This window comes from Lagopus leucura, unplaced genomic scaffold, assembly GCF_019238085.1.
Source record: "Lagopus leucura isolate 7727_CA_CO unplaced genomic scaffold, USGS_WTPT01 Super-Scaffold_73, whole genome shotgun sequence".
NCBI classification, from domain to species: domain Eukaryota; kingdom Metazoa; phylum Chordata; class Aves; order Galliformes; family Phasianidae; genus Lagopus; species Lagopus leucura.
In genome coordinates, this window is record NW_024962252.1 from 60,597,522 (window position 1) to 60,617,887 (window position 20,366).

At 36.0% G+C, this 20,366-nt stretch overlaps 1 protein-coding gene across 1 annotated transcript in view; it reads right to left on the reverse strand.

The window, feature by feature from the left end:
• The window catches only part of PDE10A (phosphodiesterase 10A), a 161,027-nt gene that overhangs the window by 82,186 nt on the left and 58,475 nt on the right, over positions 1 to 20,366 (reverse strand). The window contains exon 2 of the mRNA XM_042880750.1: positions 8,922 to 9,050. Coding sequence (XP_042736684.1) covers positions 8,922 to 9,050 — 129 coding nt within the window. The remainder of the gene's footprint in view (positions 1 to 8,921; positions 9,051 to 20,366) is intronic.

The window sequence follows — 20,366 nt, forward strand, 5'->3', positions numbered from 1 at the left end:
TTTGTGACATAAGTCTTCCTTGAACAGAATTCTATGGCAGCTATGAACAGAAGTTCATTTTTGTGCAATGTCTCCCCCCTATAACAAATGTAACCAAGTATCATCACCTGAAGCAACCACTTTGGGAAAGTACAGAAGAAAATCAATTGGAATAGAGTCATGCTTTGGCCTTCCCTTTCACTGAACGAAACAGGAATGCAACTTAACATGCATTCATAAAATACCAGGTGGAAAAAGAACAGTAGGAAAAAAAATATATATATATGTTGCTGTATTATAATTTAGTTGCCAGAATTTATTTTACTGTACAAATTTCATATTGTTTGTTTAGTGTATAGGACAATGTTACCTCTTCAATACGCTTGACCTACCAATGGCCACTTAGACAAATAAGTAAATACCTATGTCTCATCATGAAAAATACTCTTAAGTATGTGCACTAAATCTGCTAGACAAGGACAAGACAACGAGGCTCCATCTAATTACAGATCCTTGGTAGGATAAGGTAACTGAATTATCATCATCATTAGCTAAATCACTATAGGATGTAGTAAAGTATGGAAAGCCATACTTTGGATAAACTACTGTCTGGTGCCTTACTCTTCTGTCTTTACAATGAGTTCAAAGTCTTAAGACAACAGATAAGTTTTAGAGGCCAACTTGATAATGAAACTTTTCACTAGCAACCAGTATTAAGATGAATACCTTTATTCACTTCCACCCACAGAAATATAAAATCATCCATTTTCAGAGTATAACATAATCATTAAATCAACTAGCTATCTCCAAAGAAAAAAATATGAGTTTTCATTCATTCTCAAGCTTTTCTGTGCTTCCTATAAAAGGAGATTGCAGATTTATAATAGATAAAACATGTATGGATAGGATATCAAGAACGCTGCTGAACTGAGTTTTCACTACTGTGAAAAACATCTATACAAAACATCCAAGAAGGTTATTCATCCTTCCTGTATGCACATGCAGGACAAGAGAATATCGAACTTCTTGATGACCTGCTCATGCTTTCTACTCACCAAAGACATCAATTTCACTTAGTGGAAAGAACAGTGAGAATATATGTAGCTATTTTACATTTTATTTTTTCTACATCTTTGCTGGTCAATTTATGATTGCAGGCCCTGCTTACCTAACATTTTTCAAATTAATACCTTGCACACTTGGATTAAAAAAATCCCAAAATGTTAACAACTATTTACTCCCTTGCTCTTACTTAATGCTTTCCCAATACACATACTACAGGAATGTACCTATTCCATTTTAAGACAGGTAAAACAGGTTAGCTTACATGGCCATAAATCACCATTATTAAAAAGTGTTGGCTATGTGGGTAAGAAGTCTCCACCCACATGATCAGAATGAAGCTTTTCCATCAACCGGGGAGCAATAGGAAATTTTTGCTTTGTTGTTTTCTTCATTCTAAAACCAAAGATCCTATGTAAAGATGAGAAACGAAGAAGCCAGAAAACTTTAAGTAGTACCGTCTTGAAAAGGAAGGACACGGTTTCATATTGCACACTATCCTAATGAATCCAAGATTGCAAACATTCCCCCTTTTATACTGCCCACACTGACACTGACCACCTGGGAAGGTTCAAAATATGAACTGATAAGAAACAGTAAGAAATCTGGGAAATTTACTTCTCAGTAAGATTCTAAAAACTCCATGTCCTACTACTTGAAAGGATGAGACATGTCAAAATCACAGTCTGTTTTTAATATTGCTAACAGATATGTGCAAGAAAATGATTCAGTGATGGAAGGCTACCAAGGAAAAACAGTATTTTTCAGTAGACAGGAAAAAATGAAATACTTTTATAAATAAAACCTCTTAATTCAAGTCTAAAATAGACACAACAAAAATCAATGTAAGTACATGGCAAGAATAATTGCTCTAGATATAATCTGATTAGCATTATTAGTTAAAGAGAGAACTCAGACCAAGCAATGATGTCTATTTCCTAAGGCCAAATATTTCATCATTAGAGGATTACCCTCTCCCTCACAGAAAATTGCACCTCTTAGCATAGCTGTCATATTGGTTCAGACCAACAGGATTTTGTACTGGAGGATTCCTCTCTTCTACCTAATTTAGAAATGCATCCAAGGGATGCACCAAAATGCATTTATAGTGAATCTTGGTAATAGAAAGCATTAAGACCTACTAATCTGGAGACCATGCTGCAAATGACATATTACCCAAATCATTCTCACATTCACTTGTGTGTTTTGGCAAGCATTCACATCTGCTTGGATATCACATAAATATAAGCACAGCAGGGCTGTGTCAGAATGAAACAGCATGTTTGCAGCATCAATGAAATACTAAGACAGACTAACTGTAAACTAAGGTCATTAACATGCTGCCACGATATTTCCTTTCACCTAGGCTGGGAAAATGTCAGAACTGCAGCATGCTGTGGAGATATCACAACAGTGGTACTCTCCACCTTCTGAGTACTCACTATGCGACAACTACTATGCTAAGATACAAAAAAGTTGTTTCTGCTTAGTTAGCATTGACCTACATAATTTCAAATAATTAGCAAATCAGCATAGGTTTTTGTTGTTTTTGTTTTTTTAATTCTGACAGCAAGCTGACCTTTATTAAACATGCACATACTCTCTCCAATCATATTTTTCTTTTCCTGTATCCTATTCCTGTTTACAGGAAATGAAAGATGACTACTGTAAACTTTAAAAGTACATTACGCCGATACCTTAATAACTTCAAGTGCATAATCAGAAAATAATTTATTTTTCTACTTCATATTACAGCTGTTTGTGGGAATTTTGTTGGGTTTTGTTTGTTTTTATTTATGTTGCAGCTCTACCTTTCGATATTAGTGTAAAAGGACTAGTTAAGACGTTTTCTGTCTGTACTCTCTCAAAGTCAGGGTATGACAAAGTCTTTTGCTACATATCCTATTCCTCCAATTCTTTCTCTATTACAAAAAAAAACAAAAACAAAAAAAAAAAAAAAACACCAAGACTTTCTCATATAAAGATGATGGAAGATACCAAGTTTAAACAGCCTAGTTCCTAGTTCAAGCAAAATAACCATTTGAGTCAATGAAACCTCCAGCTTAGCACAGACTATGAGAAAACATGACAGGTTTACCTAACCAACAGTCTATTATCATAGAGTACACAAAGAGCTATATTCTTTCTGTGCCCCATCAGTTAATTGAAATCTGTCAAAGCTACCATTCAGGTATACCATGGTAACCTAGAAAGACACAGAAAAAGACTCAAGGCACGTGTTTTTATCCAGATATCTTTCCTATACAATGCACCAAATCTGACTGCAATCTTTGTGCCTTCTAAGATGCATGGTAGATAGGATGGGGAAAAGAGTGAAAACAAAATTGACTAAGCTAAGAGAAGAATGGTATCAGGGCTTAATCTGCATTCTGTACCCACACTCAGATGCCTTATTTTCTTCTTAAGAACCAACACAAGAATAAGACGCGTCACCATAAAAATCACTCATTCAAATGACTACTGAAGAATTATATTTTATACCACAGTCAGCCAGACTGCTTAGAGTAATTACATAAAAGTAGCCATGAATACAGTCTGATTTATTGTGAAATGATAATTAAAAAAAAAAAAAAAAAAAAAAGGATTCTGAATGTTGACAAATGCACTTTAACTGAAACAACGGATTACACTCATTTAATCATTTGCACCATATTAGCAAAAACATATCTGCTGAAGAGCACATTTAATCCTGGCAGGAAACTGATAGATAAAAAGAATATAAATTAAATTAGTGTTCATAAAGTGCATGTAAGAAAATGCTAAAGCTAGGGTTTATGAAGCAGCAATATTGTGGCCACATTACAGAATATTCTCTATTCTTGCTTGAATGTACAGCAGGTTACTGTATAGAAACACAACACAAAATTAGTAAATGGAAATACTACTATTAGGATGGCAATTCTTTGGACTTATCCTAAGGCGATCAATCCTGTTTTTCAAAGCCTGGGAGAACTGCAAAATCTTCTTGATGACTATACATCCTGAATAAACAATAGTATCGCACAAATATTATATTATGTAATGCATTTTCTAGTTTCTGTACTTTAAAAACAAACTAACAAGCAGAAAAAGTTAATTCTGAAATTTTACATCTCCTTAAATGCAGCAAGTCCACTGCACTTAACACACAACAATTTACAATTGTGTATGATCAGTGTATTGAATATACCACTTTAAATAACTTTTTTCCAATTACAAGAAAATCTGTATTCAATAATTACATAATGACAGTATTTGTGCGATATCAAAGTACTTTTGATGACACTGTATATCATTTCACATGGTTTTGACAAGTATTTGTGGAAGAAAAATATTGTACAAAACTGCTTTTGACATGTCCAGATTCAGCAACAATTAAGTGTACACCCATGGTGAAGAAGACTGGAGTAGAGAGAGAGGAAGCAAGCAAGAAAACTAATGTACAGACCAGAAGTAAATGTTTAGGACTGACAGGACAAAACTTTGTGGAAGTTGCTGTAGACAAACAAAGGAAGGGGGTGTGAAGGTGCGGAAATAAAGAGGAAGAGTAAGGGATAGAGATAGACATGACTGTAACAAAAGAAGCAATGAGAAGAACTTTTCAAAACTACTACTTCCTATAATCTTCACTTTTTTCTTCCCTACCCATACACAGTAGAGAAACAGATGCTCAGGTAGAAGATACAGTACCCTGGATGTCTTCATTTAGCCTCAGGATTAAGCCCCATGACATTTTGAGATAGCTGAGAATGAGATTAATCTGAAGCCACAGATTCCTATGCAATGCAGTAATTTTAGAAAACCAAAACAATTACAGTGTTAGCATCAGAGTTTAACACCCCATCAAGAGACGCAATTGTGGAGTTCATTCTCTGTTACTTAGAATATGCACTCCTAAAACATTAGAAATATAAAATTATGTGGCATAGCTCAAAGCCAAGCAAACAAATACAATCATTTCTCCTATATTGAAAATACTTCATCACGGTAATTCAAAGGGTTTAACCAGAAATTTCTGAAACTTTAAATTAATGAATATATTAATAAATTTGATCAATAATGAAATTTGAGGGTTTACATTCAGATGTTATTTACAATATCTTCTGAATAAAGAAAAATTTCTGTATAAAAAATTTGGCAAAAAAATTTCAAGTGATTTAGTTAGAATAATGTAGAATGGGCTGGGATATATGGGTTTCTTGAGTTCATCAGGTTATTCCACCATTGTGTGAAAGTATTTATAACTGCCTTCACATGGGATTTTTATAACTCATTTCTGCACTTTCTTTGACATGTATCCGGCAACGATAATGCTGGAAGTCACTTCTGAACTTACTAATTTGGAAGTAGTGCAATAATTTTCTTTTCAATTGGCAGCTTTGCTCTCTTTTCCCTACCTTCATAAGAATTATGGTCAGTTTTTCAAAATAACTAGATCTTTGGCTTAGACAAGAAGAATATTAAAACAAAAAAAACTATTTTTAAATAAAATTAAGAGTATCCGAATCCAAACTGCTAATCACTGTAATTGTTTTGAAACCTTAATAAAAGCATTAGCTGCCAAGAGTATACCAAATCTAATCACAAACCCAATGCATTTGTAGTATCATCTGTGAGGACATCAACATCCAAGAAATGCATTTTAGATGTTGTTATTTGACCGGAAATGTTTAATACTCCTTGCATTTGAGGAGAAAGATGGAACAGAGGTTATGTCCCTTCAGCTGCATCACACATATATCAAAATCACTTTTTTCTTCTGTGTCTGTTACCTGCCATCTTAAAAACATTACTGCCGTCTGCATACTGAAGTGATACCTTGACTCCCATAGAGCAAGGTAGCTCTTCATGTAGAAATTTTGTCAGTACAGCTTGAAATTTCTTCCTGTGCATAAAAGACAACTGTGAAATTCAGTACAATCAATGTAAAAGGTGCTCATCTGAGACTATCAACTATTTTTATTGTTGTTGTGAAGCTTTGAATAATATAACTAAGGCTGGAGTCAGTAAGCATTGTGAGAAATTTGTAAGAAGACAAAGATGTAGTCTGTAGAGCCTAAACTCATAATCTTACAGTTCTTACTTCAATCACCTTGCCACTTCTGCTTGAATGATATGAAAGAGGACAAATTGAAGATTTTTTGAGTTCTGCAAGGAGTATATATACACGCCTGGAACATCTCACACACACGCACATTAGGTACCCTACCCTACCTTTAATGAATCTTTAAAACAACATCATGTAATTTATTGGTGAAATTTATACCAGCACACCAAGAAAGATGCACAGTCAAAGGTGCTTTTTACAGTTACTACTATGCCTATATAAAGACATTTTTTTGATGTATAAAAGGAGAAACCAGACCATGGATTACAGGCAGTAGGCTTAATTTATAAAAAAAAATTAACAGCTAGCGTGTGAACAACATGGAAGAATAGCTAAAACAAACTCCGAATCAGTTTCTCTAATCAGTACAATCTCTTGGCAAAATTTGTTTACGAAAGCCAAGCAAAAATACTTTGTGTGTAACAGTCCAATCTGTGCTGCAATTTTAGCAAGAGGCCTGTGTAAGTCATGCGGGTATGAAAAATGTTAAGCTCGAGTGTTAAGTTTATTATAAGCAGAGCTGTTTGGAAGCAGTGTTTAATGGCACAGCATATGGGTGTGTTTTAAGTGTGCATTTCATTGACAACAAATAGTTGGAATACAAAGGGTTTCAGTGAATAAGCATTAGGAGCAGTAGTGTTCTCTCCCAGTGCTTGCTACCTTTTCAGGTTTTACTTCAGTAAAATAAAAATATCCTACAGTCATAGGTAGAGCACCATCAACATGTAATTGACTACTTTCAAGCTAGCATTTACTGTGATAGATTTAAGATTTTCCTTGTACACTCAGATGGCATGATGTGGTAGAAGTTGTTATACCTTAAGAACTATAATATTAGCTAATCTCATCCCTTCTCAGTATTTTAGGTTCTAGGAAAAAAAACAACAAAACAAAAAAACAAAGCCCATCTGAAGAAACTAATTCAGAGAATCTCAGTCACAGAAAAAAATTGGTTCATCTAAGTCCAAATCATTTCAGTTTACATTCATGCTAATAAAATTCAGATAAATTACTCTGGCTGCCAACCCACTGACTTCTGGCTGAGGAGTACACACAGCTGGATGCCTGTAAAGCAGGCAGGACACAATTTCTGCATATAGGTTAATGACTGTTCTGCGTCATCAACAGAGTACAGACACTACACTAGGGAACTCAGAAGAGCATTTTGCCTGCCTTTCAAATTTCTACTGAAAACAGAATTCATTTTCTATCTGAATCAGGTTATTATATGAAAATCTGAAAGCAGACTACATTACAGCATGAAGGATAAAAGGGAAATTACGCCCCTGTTGTAAAGTGACTTAAGCTACCTAGTCTCTTGAATTTATGACAGATCTGACCCCTAAAAGTCAGTTTCATCTTCTCCTTCTCTTATTTCTCACTGCCAACATTAGTCTGACAATAGGATCGATGCAGACATAATGCAAACTGATTAAATGATGCAGCAAGTTTCTTACTTTCTTTTTTAGAGATTTGTATTCTGACAAATAAAGATGTTTTGCTATTGATAATATTTTATTCAGCTACAGCCTTTATCTTTCAGAAAGAAAAAAAAAATCATCACAGATAAGGGTGGCCCAGACCATACACCATAGTTTAAATAAGCAAGTATTTCTTAATTTCAAGCACATTAGAAAAAAATCATTTTTTAAAGTGAGTTATACGTTTTCATAGTAACATTTAAGCACTTCCTATCTACAAAAAGCTTTATCATTACTTGATCCATAACTGTTTTTTTGCGTACATGGGTTGTAACAACAGCCATCCTGCAGGGCTGCGGTTTGGACTGTAACTACAAAGTAGTGAACAGGTGGTCTTTTGCAACCTGCTTCTAACTCTGCCATTAGGCAACCTCTCCACACTCCTCCTCACACTTCACACAGTCTTTGCCCACTCTTTTTCTATTGTTGTACAGAAAATACTCAGTTTTTTAATGAGCAGCAACAGCCCCATTATTTAAAAAGGGGAATTACCATAGGAACCTAAAACTCGAACACATTAGAAAACAGCCACAAAGTATAATCAGTGTTTCTGATTTTATTCACCTTATTGGTAATCTTTGCTTTTGTGTTTTGCCTCACGCATTCCCAACAACTGTTAGAATTGCATGAATTATGCTTGCACACAATCTCAGAAAATTTAAGAAAATTGTCAATCCTGGCATACTCAAAAAGAAGAGATTTCTGGTTCTTGTAAGGGAGGAGTATCAAAGTCAAATACCTCCAGAATTCAACTGACTACTTTATAACCCGTGTGTCAATGTTCCCATCTAAAAACAGATTGAAAATGAGTTGCAAACAGGAACTTCTGTGATGGTGCATACAGTTTGTTACTGACCTTTACAAATGACACAAACTACACATTTTTATTCAAAATTTGGTGACTTTAGATGCAAGAAGCCCAAATTATGTTCTCAAAACATATACTAATATAAGAGATAATACAGTTTGGTTTGATATCAATTTTGAGTTGTAAACACTAAGCTGAATCTCCAAAATGGATACCAGTTATTCCATCTGGAAATGCCAAAAGACCAAAACCAGAAAATACTGTCAACCTCTTTCACCTTTCAAAGTGGTGGAATCTAGATTTAAAAATTCTAACAGTAAGTTTCTATCAAGAATAGGGTGTTTTTTGTGTTTTTTTTTTTTTTTTGTTGTTGTTGTTGTTGTTGTTGTTGTTGTTGTTGTTGTTTTGGGGGGATTTTTTGAGCCTAAAAATAAGAGCCAAGCTGTTCAAAGCCAAATATTAATTGCAAATAATAAGAACTTACCTTCCTGTCTGTTGTTTTTTCTTTTTAGCCATTTTTCAACAGTTTCCGCACTTACGCTTTCTGACACAAACTCATCCAGTACCTGGGGATGAAGGGAAAGATAGGCCTTCACTTTTTCATCTGTTAAACCTGCAAGAGAGAAGATTAATTGATTACAACATTGGCACGAAATTCTCCATGTGAAACAATACAGAGATGTCAGTAACAAAATATATCATAGAATCATAGAATCATAGAATCACCAAGGTTGGAAAAGACCTAAAAGATCACCCAGTCCAACCGTTCACCTATTCCCAATAGCTCCTACTAAACCATGTCCCTCAACACAACATCCAGCCTTTCCTTGAACACCCCCAGGGTCGGTGATTCCACCACCTCTCTGGGCAGTCCATTCCAGTGCCTGACCACCCTTTCTGAAAAGTAATACTTCCTCATGTCCAGCCTGAATCTCCCCTGGCGTAGCTTGAAATCATTCCCCCTGGTCCTATCACTAATGACACGAGAGAAGAGGCCGACCACCAGCTCACTACAACCTCCCTTCAGGAAGTTATAGAGAGCAATAAGGTCTCCCCTGAGCCTCCTCTTCTCCAGGCTGAACATTCCCAGCTCCTTCAGCCTCTCCTCATATGGCCTGTGTTCCAGACCCCTCACCAGCTTTGTTGCCCTCCTTTGAACACGTTCCAGGGCCTCAATATCTTTCTTGCAGTGAGGGGCCCAAAACTGGACACAGTACTCGAGGTGCGGCCTCACGAGTGCTGAATAAAAAAAAAAATAAATAAATAAAAAATAAAAATAAAAAATAAAAATAAAAATAAAATAAAAAAAATATCCTTGTGTATAACGTGCTGATTAAATACAGGCCTATTTAAATTGTCTTCCCAGAATGATATCCAACCAAATATAACGAGTTATCACATAAAAAGTAGTAGAAGCAAAATGCAACCATACATAATGCTCTGTACACTCATAAGGAGTGTCCTCTGTGACACTCAATATGAGCTTTCCCTGGGAGAAATGGACAGAAAGAAATTTGTGAAGTAGAACATAGATACTGGGGCTGGGACAGGGACAGGTAGTGAAACAAAACGTTGGCCAGCAGCTTTGAAAGAAAACTGATACAAAAGCAGTTCCAAAAAAAAAAAACAAAAAAAAAAACAAAAAACCAGCAACATGCTTCAGCAGCTAACAAAGACTTCACATTTAATTTTGTTCTGTGACATGAGACTGCAGCAAAGAGGAACTAAAAAACTATGTTTATTTTTATTTTATTTTTATTTTTTCCCATGAAAGCAGAAGACAATTGAAACATGGTAAGATGGGAAACAACTAGTTGTGGGCTCAGGCTGGGTGCATCACAGAATCATAAAATCATAGAATCACAAAGGTTGGAAAAGACCTTTAAGATCATCTGGTCCAACCATCAACCCATTGCTATCATAACAGGGAACAACTAACACAAGCAAATTCATGCATGTATCATTGCATCTAGACATAATTAGGACTCTGAAATTACTTATTTGCAAGATATGCAAGAGAATGTAGCAGAGAGCTGATAAAGAGGCTCTCTCTAGGATGGAGATAGAAAAACATAAACTGGTACACAGCAAATTTGGTATTCTCACAAGTGGGGAAAAGCAACCAAACTCCATTACAACACCAAAACCAAGTGCAAACTTTAATTACTAGAGTTAATTAAGTAATATTAGAAATACAAATGGTTTTCAAATGCATAATTCTAACGTCTAATGTTATCAGTTATCAAAATAAATGCAATTGTAGATAAAAAGACTTCACAATAGCAGTTGCCACTAAAACACCAGTATACACTTCAAAAAACCAAGTGAAAGTCAAATCTTCAAATCCCTGATACTAAATAAATTTCCAAATTCAAACTATGACAATCTGCTCAGACTCTTCACAAACACACCAAAGAAAACCACTGTCTTCAGGGATAGGAATGTGAGGGTGCAGAGGGCTTTCAAGGGAGGATGGGAAATCAGTGAAAATGTCCCAAGAGCCTAAGGTTCAAGTTGTCCCACAGGGATCATACATTGAATACAAAGCATTAATTAGATCTGAGGGGAAAAGGAACAACAAGAGCTGTAATGACTCTAAATACTCCTCGGCTGGTGGTGTGAGTGTATAAGTGAAACTGTTTCTGTACAGCTGAAAAGTAACCGCAAAGCACAGACTAGATTCAGCAAAAGAGAAACTTCCTTCCAGACAACTCTGGCCTCTTTTGGGGAGCGTTCATGCTATAACACAAGATCAATTTTCCTACTTCATATTTGTCACAATGTCAGAATACGCTGAAAAGAGCTGTAGCGTATTTAAATGTTAATCAATGACCACAAGCTTTGAGATCTCTTAGAAACACTATGAAAACATTCAGGACGCAGCACCCCAGCACTGTCTGCAGGGCTTCAACCATCTGCTCCTCACATATGCCCACAGCCGCTCCATCATTCAGCCCCCACCAGCACAACCCATGTCCAAAATACCACTTCTCTTATCCACCCACAGCTGCAGCCTACCTGGGTTACCAGTGCCTCAGGTATCAGTGCTTGCACTTACAGGCAAGAAACTCTAGATCCGTGCTGCTCAAATTAGAGACCTAAATGAGCACGCTGATCTTCACTACCGAAGAAGCAAAGATGCTTGTCAACTCAGTAAAAGTAGGAGATGATCAACAAGTTTGGAAAAAAAAAAAATATCACGCTACTTTGTATTCAAACCACTTTGAGGATTTAACCTTAGGTAAAGGCTTGTAAATTGAGGTCATAATACATCTATAAGGAATTACATCTTGTACAGGAATGAAAAAGATTTTTCAGTCTCACTGACCAACACCTCCCATATGGGAAAAAAAAAAAAAAAAAAAAGGCTAAATAAGATGACTCCATAATTCATTTAATTAAGAAAAAAGTAACACTTCAAAAAAGAAAGTCTTTCTAATTTCATTGTAAAAAAATCTGAAAAGAAAGTATTTTGAGAAAAACTCATAAATTACTATGAAGTATTGAAGATTCAGAGTTTGTCATCAGAAAGATAGTAAAATTTATCTGCTTCTTAAATTTGGAACGAGTAATGCTCAATACAGGCTAGTCAGAGAATACCTGCTAGTTTATGGATGTTCTCAGGCCACAAATAAATGAATGGTTTTCCCTTCTAATAAGAAGCGAGGAACTGGAAAGTTTGTAAAATTAGCAATGGAAATTCTGCAAGGTTCGATATACATTTGAAGTGAGAATAACCTCAGCATTCTAACGTGTGAAGTATTCATTCCTTAACTTCAACAGAAACACTCATTGAAATCTTTACAGGATGTTGTTTTTTGGGGCTTTTTTTGTTTGTTTTGTTTTTTGCTTGTTTGTTTTCAATAAACACATTAAAATTTGATAAAACATCTATATTTGAAATAAGACTTCAGTCTTCATGTCAAGGGTTTAATTACTGCTTTCAGGTAACTTGCAATTCCAGCAACCCGAGGGCAAACATTCTGCTTTAAGCTTACTTGGAAAATGATTCATGGAGCTGCTATAAGAAATGCTACAAACACATTTAAATTACCCTCCTTCATTTCCATAAAGGTATCTGTGTCTGAAGATACAGTATTTAGATATTTGGATAGGTGCAAGCAGAATAGGATTTAAATTTACATACAGATTTTAAGAAAAAAAAGAGAACAAGAAATATAGATCTATTTTCTAGAAACAACAAACAAGATTTAGTGATCCTCCTGATCTTTGGTCTGTTTATTCGAAAAACACATGCTACCATTGTACAAAAACAAACAAACAAACAAAAAACAACAGCAAACGCCAACGATAACAGATTGTGACTTCAGAAAATCTTCACAGAAAAAATGTCCACTACTTCCACTGTGCTTCCTACACAACAAGAATATTTCTACTGACTCCCCACTGACTCTAGTGCTATCTCCTCTTGTTCTTCAACTCTGGCATGGAGCATAAGCTACATTCTCTGATAGAGGTCAGGTATCAAGAGGAACCCCACTCAGGAAGGCAGAGCTCTGGCCAACACCTTAGCATGCACCCAGCCAGAAAACCCAGAATGACCAGAATGACCTCAATTCTTCTGAGAATTAGAGGAATCTGACATTTTGGTAGAGCATCAATTCATTCCATGTATGCTTCAGGGTTTGCCTTCCTGATTTATACACATCCTGTTTAAATAAACACACACACAGACACAATCAAACAATCTTTCTCCCTTGTATTTTTATGCAATAAGCCCATGTTTCAGTGCTGTTATCTTCCTTGTGCAACTTGCTAATGCCATGCAGACGTTCACTATTTGTATCACTGGATTCGTGACTAAATAATCAAAATTATAATAAAAATATAATACGAAAGAGTACGTGCATATCAGATGAGCGCTTCCTCTTTTCATTTCCCTCAGAACAAACTGCAGGCAAAGGAACTGTTCAGCCTGCCCTCTCCATGCACCAGGTCAGCAGCTCCCAGCTTCCTGACCAGCACAATTGTTTAGGTTCTCTTCGCAGATCTCAGTTTGAAATGTTCTCTTTGGCTATGCCATCTAAGCTTAAAAAGCTAATTCGTAGGCATGGAAAACATTAATCAAGGCTTGTTTGATTTCATTTTTTCCATTTCTCAGTTATCCCTGTCTGAACAGTAAGTGAAAAGACAGCCTTTCTATAAATGACAGGTTTTACGCAAGTGTTTCGTATTACTGCGCTTTTTGTATCATTCAGTATAATTTGTTTATTTTAGGGCAAGATAATATCAAACTGGCAAAGCAAAGGGTGGAAGATAGCCTGTTCCCCAATAGCCCCCAAGAAGCAGTTTCTTGACCAGTGAAAAGGATTTTTATTGCCAAGGAGCAATATCATCTGGCAGTTTGCTCATTCTGGAATGTCAGAAGCAGGAAGGGAGAATCAAATGACAGAAAAGAAGCAAATATATTTACTCCTAGTGTTTCTATAAACTGATATGTCTTGGACTGATGCTTCAATGTATTCTACCAAATAACTATGTATCTATTTTTCCACTTTACATATGCCTGGGGCTCAAACTGTTCTTCTCATTTGACACAGCTCTGCCAGTATATTGAAGTTTGGGTTTCATGTTTTGTATTTTAAATAACCTCTTAGTCTTCAACGCAGCATTCACAAGAGTGTTTTGTTTATTTCTTCTTTTCAAGCTAGGATAAATGCCTTCTTTTTCACTGAAGTTATAGACAGAACCATATAGAATTTAAGACAGAATTACAGATGCATTTCTTCATTTCTTATCTTAGTAAACTAACTATAGCAAACGCAAACATTGCTCCCGAATACCACAGTCCAGTAATTTCAACATAAAATAGTCAAATGTTTGTGACAGTTGTTGAAACAAACTCTCTTGCTCAGTCCTATGATTGTTACTTTAAGACATACTCTAACAACTTTCATTGTAGCTAGGCATGCTATGCAAGTGGATCATTTCGCTGTATTTCAAAACTGCCTTTCTCAGTAGTGAGACTTCATGCTTTACAGCATTTCCCCAAAGGAACCAAACTGTATCAATCACAGTATTTCTTCCCCAGCATAAGTATGTGCATGTATCCTTTTCCAATTTAAAAAAAAAAAAAAAAAAAAAAAAGATTCAATGGCTCACACCTCTGACTTCTTTACATCTGTGAACATTCCTAACCTAAAGCTGCCCTTCCAGAATATCAAACTAAATTTGACATAGTGACAGCAAGAAAATGGTACAGTTAGCAACAGTTTGCACATCACTTTGACATGAAAATGCTTTTACTGAGAAAGAAGAGAGTATTGGTTACAATGCTTACATTAACTTCCTTCTTTTCAAAATCTTGACTATGAATATTCATACTCTACCTGAAGAAATCAGGCACAGCATATTCTCAGGAACAATATAAGGCTAGTATTCCCTAATGAGTCTAGAGACTTTAAAAAGAGCAAACTGCACAGCTGGGAGTATAGTTACTGGCAAAATGACTTTTGAAGAAGACTGAAGTGAATGAAGATACGTTTCCAAATGAAACATATATCAGAATGGACACTAAAGAATAAAGCATGACAGTAGACAAAGCTTATGGAATAAGAACGTTCCTGTAATAAATCTATACATATTCTTTTGCCAATGCACTACGAAGCAGTAGTGAGCTGGGGGTCAGCCTCTTCTCTCATGTAACTAGTGGTAGAACTAGAGGGAATGGCTTCAAGCTGCACCAGGAAAGATTTAGGCTGGACATTAGGAAATACTACTTTTCTGAAAGAGTGGTCAAGCACTGGAATGGGCTGCCCAGAGAGATGGTGGAATCACCAACCCTGGAGGTATTCAAGGAACGGTTGAATTTTGTTTTGAGGGACATGGTTTAGTGAGTACTATTGGTGATGGGTGGATGGTTGGACTGGATGATCTTGAAGGTCTTTTCCAACCTTGGTGATTCTGTGAAACACACTCCTACCACTTTAACGGCATAGAACAAAGCAGTTCAGTACTTAAGGATGCTCCTGTGCAGTGTTTATTTACTATCCCAGATATACCATGGCTGGATTCCAAAAGTAACTGAGAAACAAGACCTCCTACAAACATTAGATTTCAGTAATTACTACTTGCCTTTAAGCCGTTCTCCAACATTCTCCCTTTAAAAATCATAATAATAAAGTCAGAAAATAATCTCGAAGCTATATTTCTGCTTTCAGCTTTTTTTTCTTCTGTGTAAAATACTTTTAAAAATTTCTTATATATTAGATAACCTTTGTAGCACTGAATCAGTTAATGGCTCCACTTCTGAACGCATGTTGTGCTGCACCCTCCTCTGAGAACAGCTTCACTGAGCTCAGTGTAAAGCAGAATCAACTGGAATGAGGTAAAAGATTTGAAGCCTACAGCTATGTTTCAAAATCTGCTCCATTTAGCAGCATGAGTCAGTCACATCATTAGCAACTTCTGTTTTTTTTTTTTCATTAGTGCTGTGATATTTGGCATTTTTCTAAAGCCACTAGCTTCATCAAACCCTATGATTAAGCAAGAATTTTAGTTTACACAAAAAGTTTCTGGTCCTGCTAGTTGAGGAAAACTTAAGAACAGCAATGCTTAAGAATCAAAACAAAAATGCAAATAAAAAGATTGCAGTCTGGGGGACATGGGGAGGCAGCAGAGAGTGGATGAAATTTACTGAGGCAGTCTAGCAACTACCAAGACTCAGCATTTTACCCCAGAACAGCTATGCACAGAAGACAGCAGTAACTGCATTCCTCAAACCCTTTGCAACATTGATGTGAATGGCAGACCTTTCATGCAGCTGGACAGGACTCAAGGCTTTGAAAACCCCTAGTGAGAATATAAATTGATTAATAAAAGAAATCAATTTGATTTTAACGTATAGAAAACCTTGGAAGGAAATAACTTTAAATTTTACAACTGTAACTATGCTTCTTTTTAAATGAAACTCATGAGCACGTTTGGTTTCATCCCTGCAATCAGCAGGGCCAGCAAACATAAGCAAGGTCATAATGTCCCCATGTAAGTAACAAGACATTCTGCTCCACAGAGAATCTGTAAGCCAAAAATAGCAACAAACAAATGGAAGAAGAAACATAATAATAAACACTTTTCAGATAAGGGAACACCTGAAGCAGAAAATGACCTTATCTGAAATACAAGTAAAAATGCGTAACATTAAAGTAAACTTTCTTATTTAAAATATCAAAATGAAGGACAGATATCCAACACTTTCTTAAATGCAAAACAAAGTTTGAAAATAAATGCCCTGCTTGTACTAAAAAGGAGAAACCTGAAAAATATCTAAAATTCAAAAAAGACAATTGAACCCAACTATGTCTCTGCATCCTCGTTTAGAGTCATGTCGTCTCATCACTTCCTAACACAAAAATCACCTCTCTGTATCTTTCCAACCAAACCTTATAAATGATATTTGTAGTCATTCTCCAAAGCATTCAAGGCATGTGTGTACATTGCTTCATTTGGATTAAGCATTAATCCCGTTAAATCAATCCCTTCTTTGTTCAAAGCATCAGGATTCAAAACCACAGGCACAGTCAGTTTTGGAATATCCTTTTCAAGTCAGACTTTTTATCTTAATCCATTTAAGTATACAGGAATGTAATGCAACCAAGTGCCCAAACTCTCTGAAACCTGACATTACTGGTCTGGCAAAAAGGGTGGTCAATTATTCTGAGCAGTCAGCATGGCCAAACCTCTTTTTGGTTTTTCTTGTCTTGAAAATTCAATTCAAATTTAAAACTTGGCTGTGAACAGCTCCAAGTTCTTTTTGTCTCTCCTTCTCCAACTCAGGCTCACAATGCTAGAAAAAAAAAATAAAAATCTATATGCTGTTCCTGTGTTCAATACTTTACTAGCAGTAAAAACTATTAATGTAGTACATAAACAGCACTACACAGCAGATCTGCGTATCTAAAATGGGCACACATTTGTTTCACGTCATAAATTTTATCATTAAACATTTCAAATCATCAGATAAACATGAAGTGTTAATTTTGCCAGCCTTGAGTCACTGTACTAAATTGCAAGCTCTGTGCATATTTAGATCCCAGTTTCATCCCAGTCAGATGCAGCCACTTTTGCAGCGCATGTGGCAGAAAGCAGTGCACTGTGTAACATATCAGTCAGGAGACCAGCAGCCCTGCTTAAGCTTTAGAGAGAAAACAAAGACCAGCTCAGCCAACCAGAGCTGGAATGCTTCTATACAGAAAGAATACTAATAATCACTTTATCTGGTACACTGATTCAGATCCCTCAATTCTGATGAAAAAGCCATGAATGTGTCTACGCATCCAAACATACCAGATGCCAGGATACACGTAGACATAAGTGCCTTCTGTTTCCACCAGCTTCTGCAGCGGCAGCTCACGAGGCTGTTTCCAGGTATGATCAGCATCTTGTAAACTTGCACCCTACTCAGATGAGTACTAAAGTGGCCACATCTCTCAAAACCCAGAGCTCAAGAATGGCAAACTACTAACATGTCTGATGTCAGAGATTCACAGAAGCAAAAAAAGCATAAAAGCAAAGAGCCAGCTAAAGGTGATTACAAAAATCAGTTTTTATTACAGTGTAAAGGCCTATGATCTTTCCATGAGACATATACAAAGGCATAATGGGGTGAATAAACATCCCTAACTTGAATATTAATTTTTTGCAGGGTATCAATTCACACTCCAAATTGTGCAGATAGCATAATGTTCCAGGGCACGGATAGTGTTAAACTGTGTGATACCATTCATTGCCTGGATCTCCACTGCTTTTTTTTAAAAAAACTAAATATTATTTTCCAGGGTGAGAAGTAGCTTCCTCATAATTCTAATTAGCACTTTGGAATAAATGAACGATCTGCAACAACCTTTATTATCCTTCCAGGTGCATTATGGGAGGAAATTTGGGGATTTAATTAACACTCTGCAAAACCTAACAAAATGAATACACACGTGCTTTAAGAGTTGCAAATTGTAATCAAATTGATTTCAAATCTTTGCTTGAGAAAAACGCTACATATAATCTTAAGGTTACTGATAAAAATAATTATCAGCATACTTAAACATAATGCATCGTCATGAGGTAAGTAAAAATGTATTTATAAACCCATAGCGAACATTTCAGTATGATTTATAATTAATTGCTCATTTTTATTCTCCCGTGTAACACGCACAGCCAGGATACTTTGTCTCCTGCCCAAAATGTACCTGACCAGTAAGACTCAAATTAACAATGATAAGTGCCAAAATACTGCTCATTCCTAACACAGTATGGAAAATGTCAGGTCACTCGGGACTTGCACCCACCTAATTCTGGAAAGATTATATACAGCCATAAATGAGGCTGCTTAAAATCTAACAGTTACACATGGTAGGAACACCTTAACTTTTCCCCTGAATACAAAAGCTGGGACAAGGTTCTTACTTTATGACTTCTCCAACAATACCTTCTGGCTGATGTAATGTCTTCCACCCACCTGACACTCAATCCTGATGTATCTCTATATTTGAGAAACTATTTTGTTGCAAGAATAGCCCCACTGTCTTCAGTTTTACTGCTGGTTTGTTTGGTGTTTGTTCCCCCCCAGCCCCCCCAAGAGAAAGCCCATAAATAAAATTCTGTAATTCATTTTATAACATAAACTCACATTAATCTTCCCTAAAATACTACCTAAGTGCAGAGACAAGATCCAGTATGATGAAACCTCCTATGAAGAATACATACAAGTGTGCCAAGTCTCACTGTTATTTCACTAAATAGGACACAGAAAATGTATTTCCTCCTCCTTAAAGGAGTATCCTACTCCATCTTAGCACTTATATTAATAAACTTGTCAGGATAGTTTCCCAGGATACAAAACTCTTTGTAAGGAACAACTACACAGTCAAGTAACGTGCCACATGCTGACACCAGGTATGAGTGTTCTCTACTTTGATTTACTAGGACCATATCTGCAGCAGCACAGATCAGCATTTCTCATTCTTAATTCCTTCCAACCACAGTGCCTGAAAAGGCTCAAAGAAAAACACAGTCAACATCCTTTATGAAATGGAAAGGTAAAAAGCCCAGAGAAATCTACCACTTTTTACTATGATAGTTTCTTTGCACAAAGGAACCTAGCACAATTGCACCGACAGTCATGAGAATCGAGCTCCTCAAAAACAAACCACAACAGTCACAATTCTTTCTTCCATTTAACACAAAATGTGTCTGTCATCTGGTAGCTTACATTAAGCATAATAATTTGGAGACTGAAGTGGCGAATATCTTTTAAAAATGCATCTGATTTTAAATAAAAGATGCAAGCTGTAAAAGAGTTAGGCATGCTTTCCAGTCAGTCTCTTCAGGTTAGCAATGGAGACAAACAAGTGTTCCGATTTAAGAAATAAATCGCATTCTACCTCCAGAAATACCTCCTTTCAACTTTTCCTGTTTCAAATTCCAGCTAAGGGGTGTTTGTTTGTTTTTGAATTTTGGCTACTGTCTTAAAAGAGTTTTCAGCATTAGGTGTCACCTCTCTATAAAAGTACACGCGCTGCCTTGCAGTAGGTTTCTGGAAAGTCTCTATGCTAATTCAAGCACCTCTTTATACAACAATAAACTTAAACTGACATTTAAAATTAAGATAAATCTATTTAATTATTTTATAGGGAAGAGAAAACCCACTTTAAGACTAATTAAACATTGAATATTAAGCAATGACACCACCAAATTGCCAGGAAAAATAGTGAGAAACTGATTTATTTAGAAGACAATAAAGGAAAATAAGTAGTTTCTTTTTCTGCCATCCCTTAGTTACCAGCTGAATAAACAAACAAAGAAAATTGATTTTTCAGAGTTGTGAACTGCTGAAAATTTTATGCTGATGGATGTAATGATATCTTCAAGTTAGTAAAATGTGGCCTAGGAAAAATAATGTAATTTAAGGTATTTA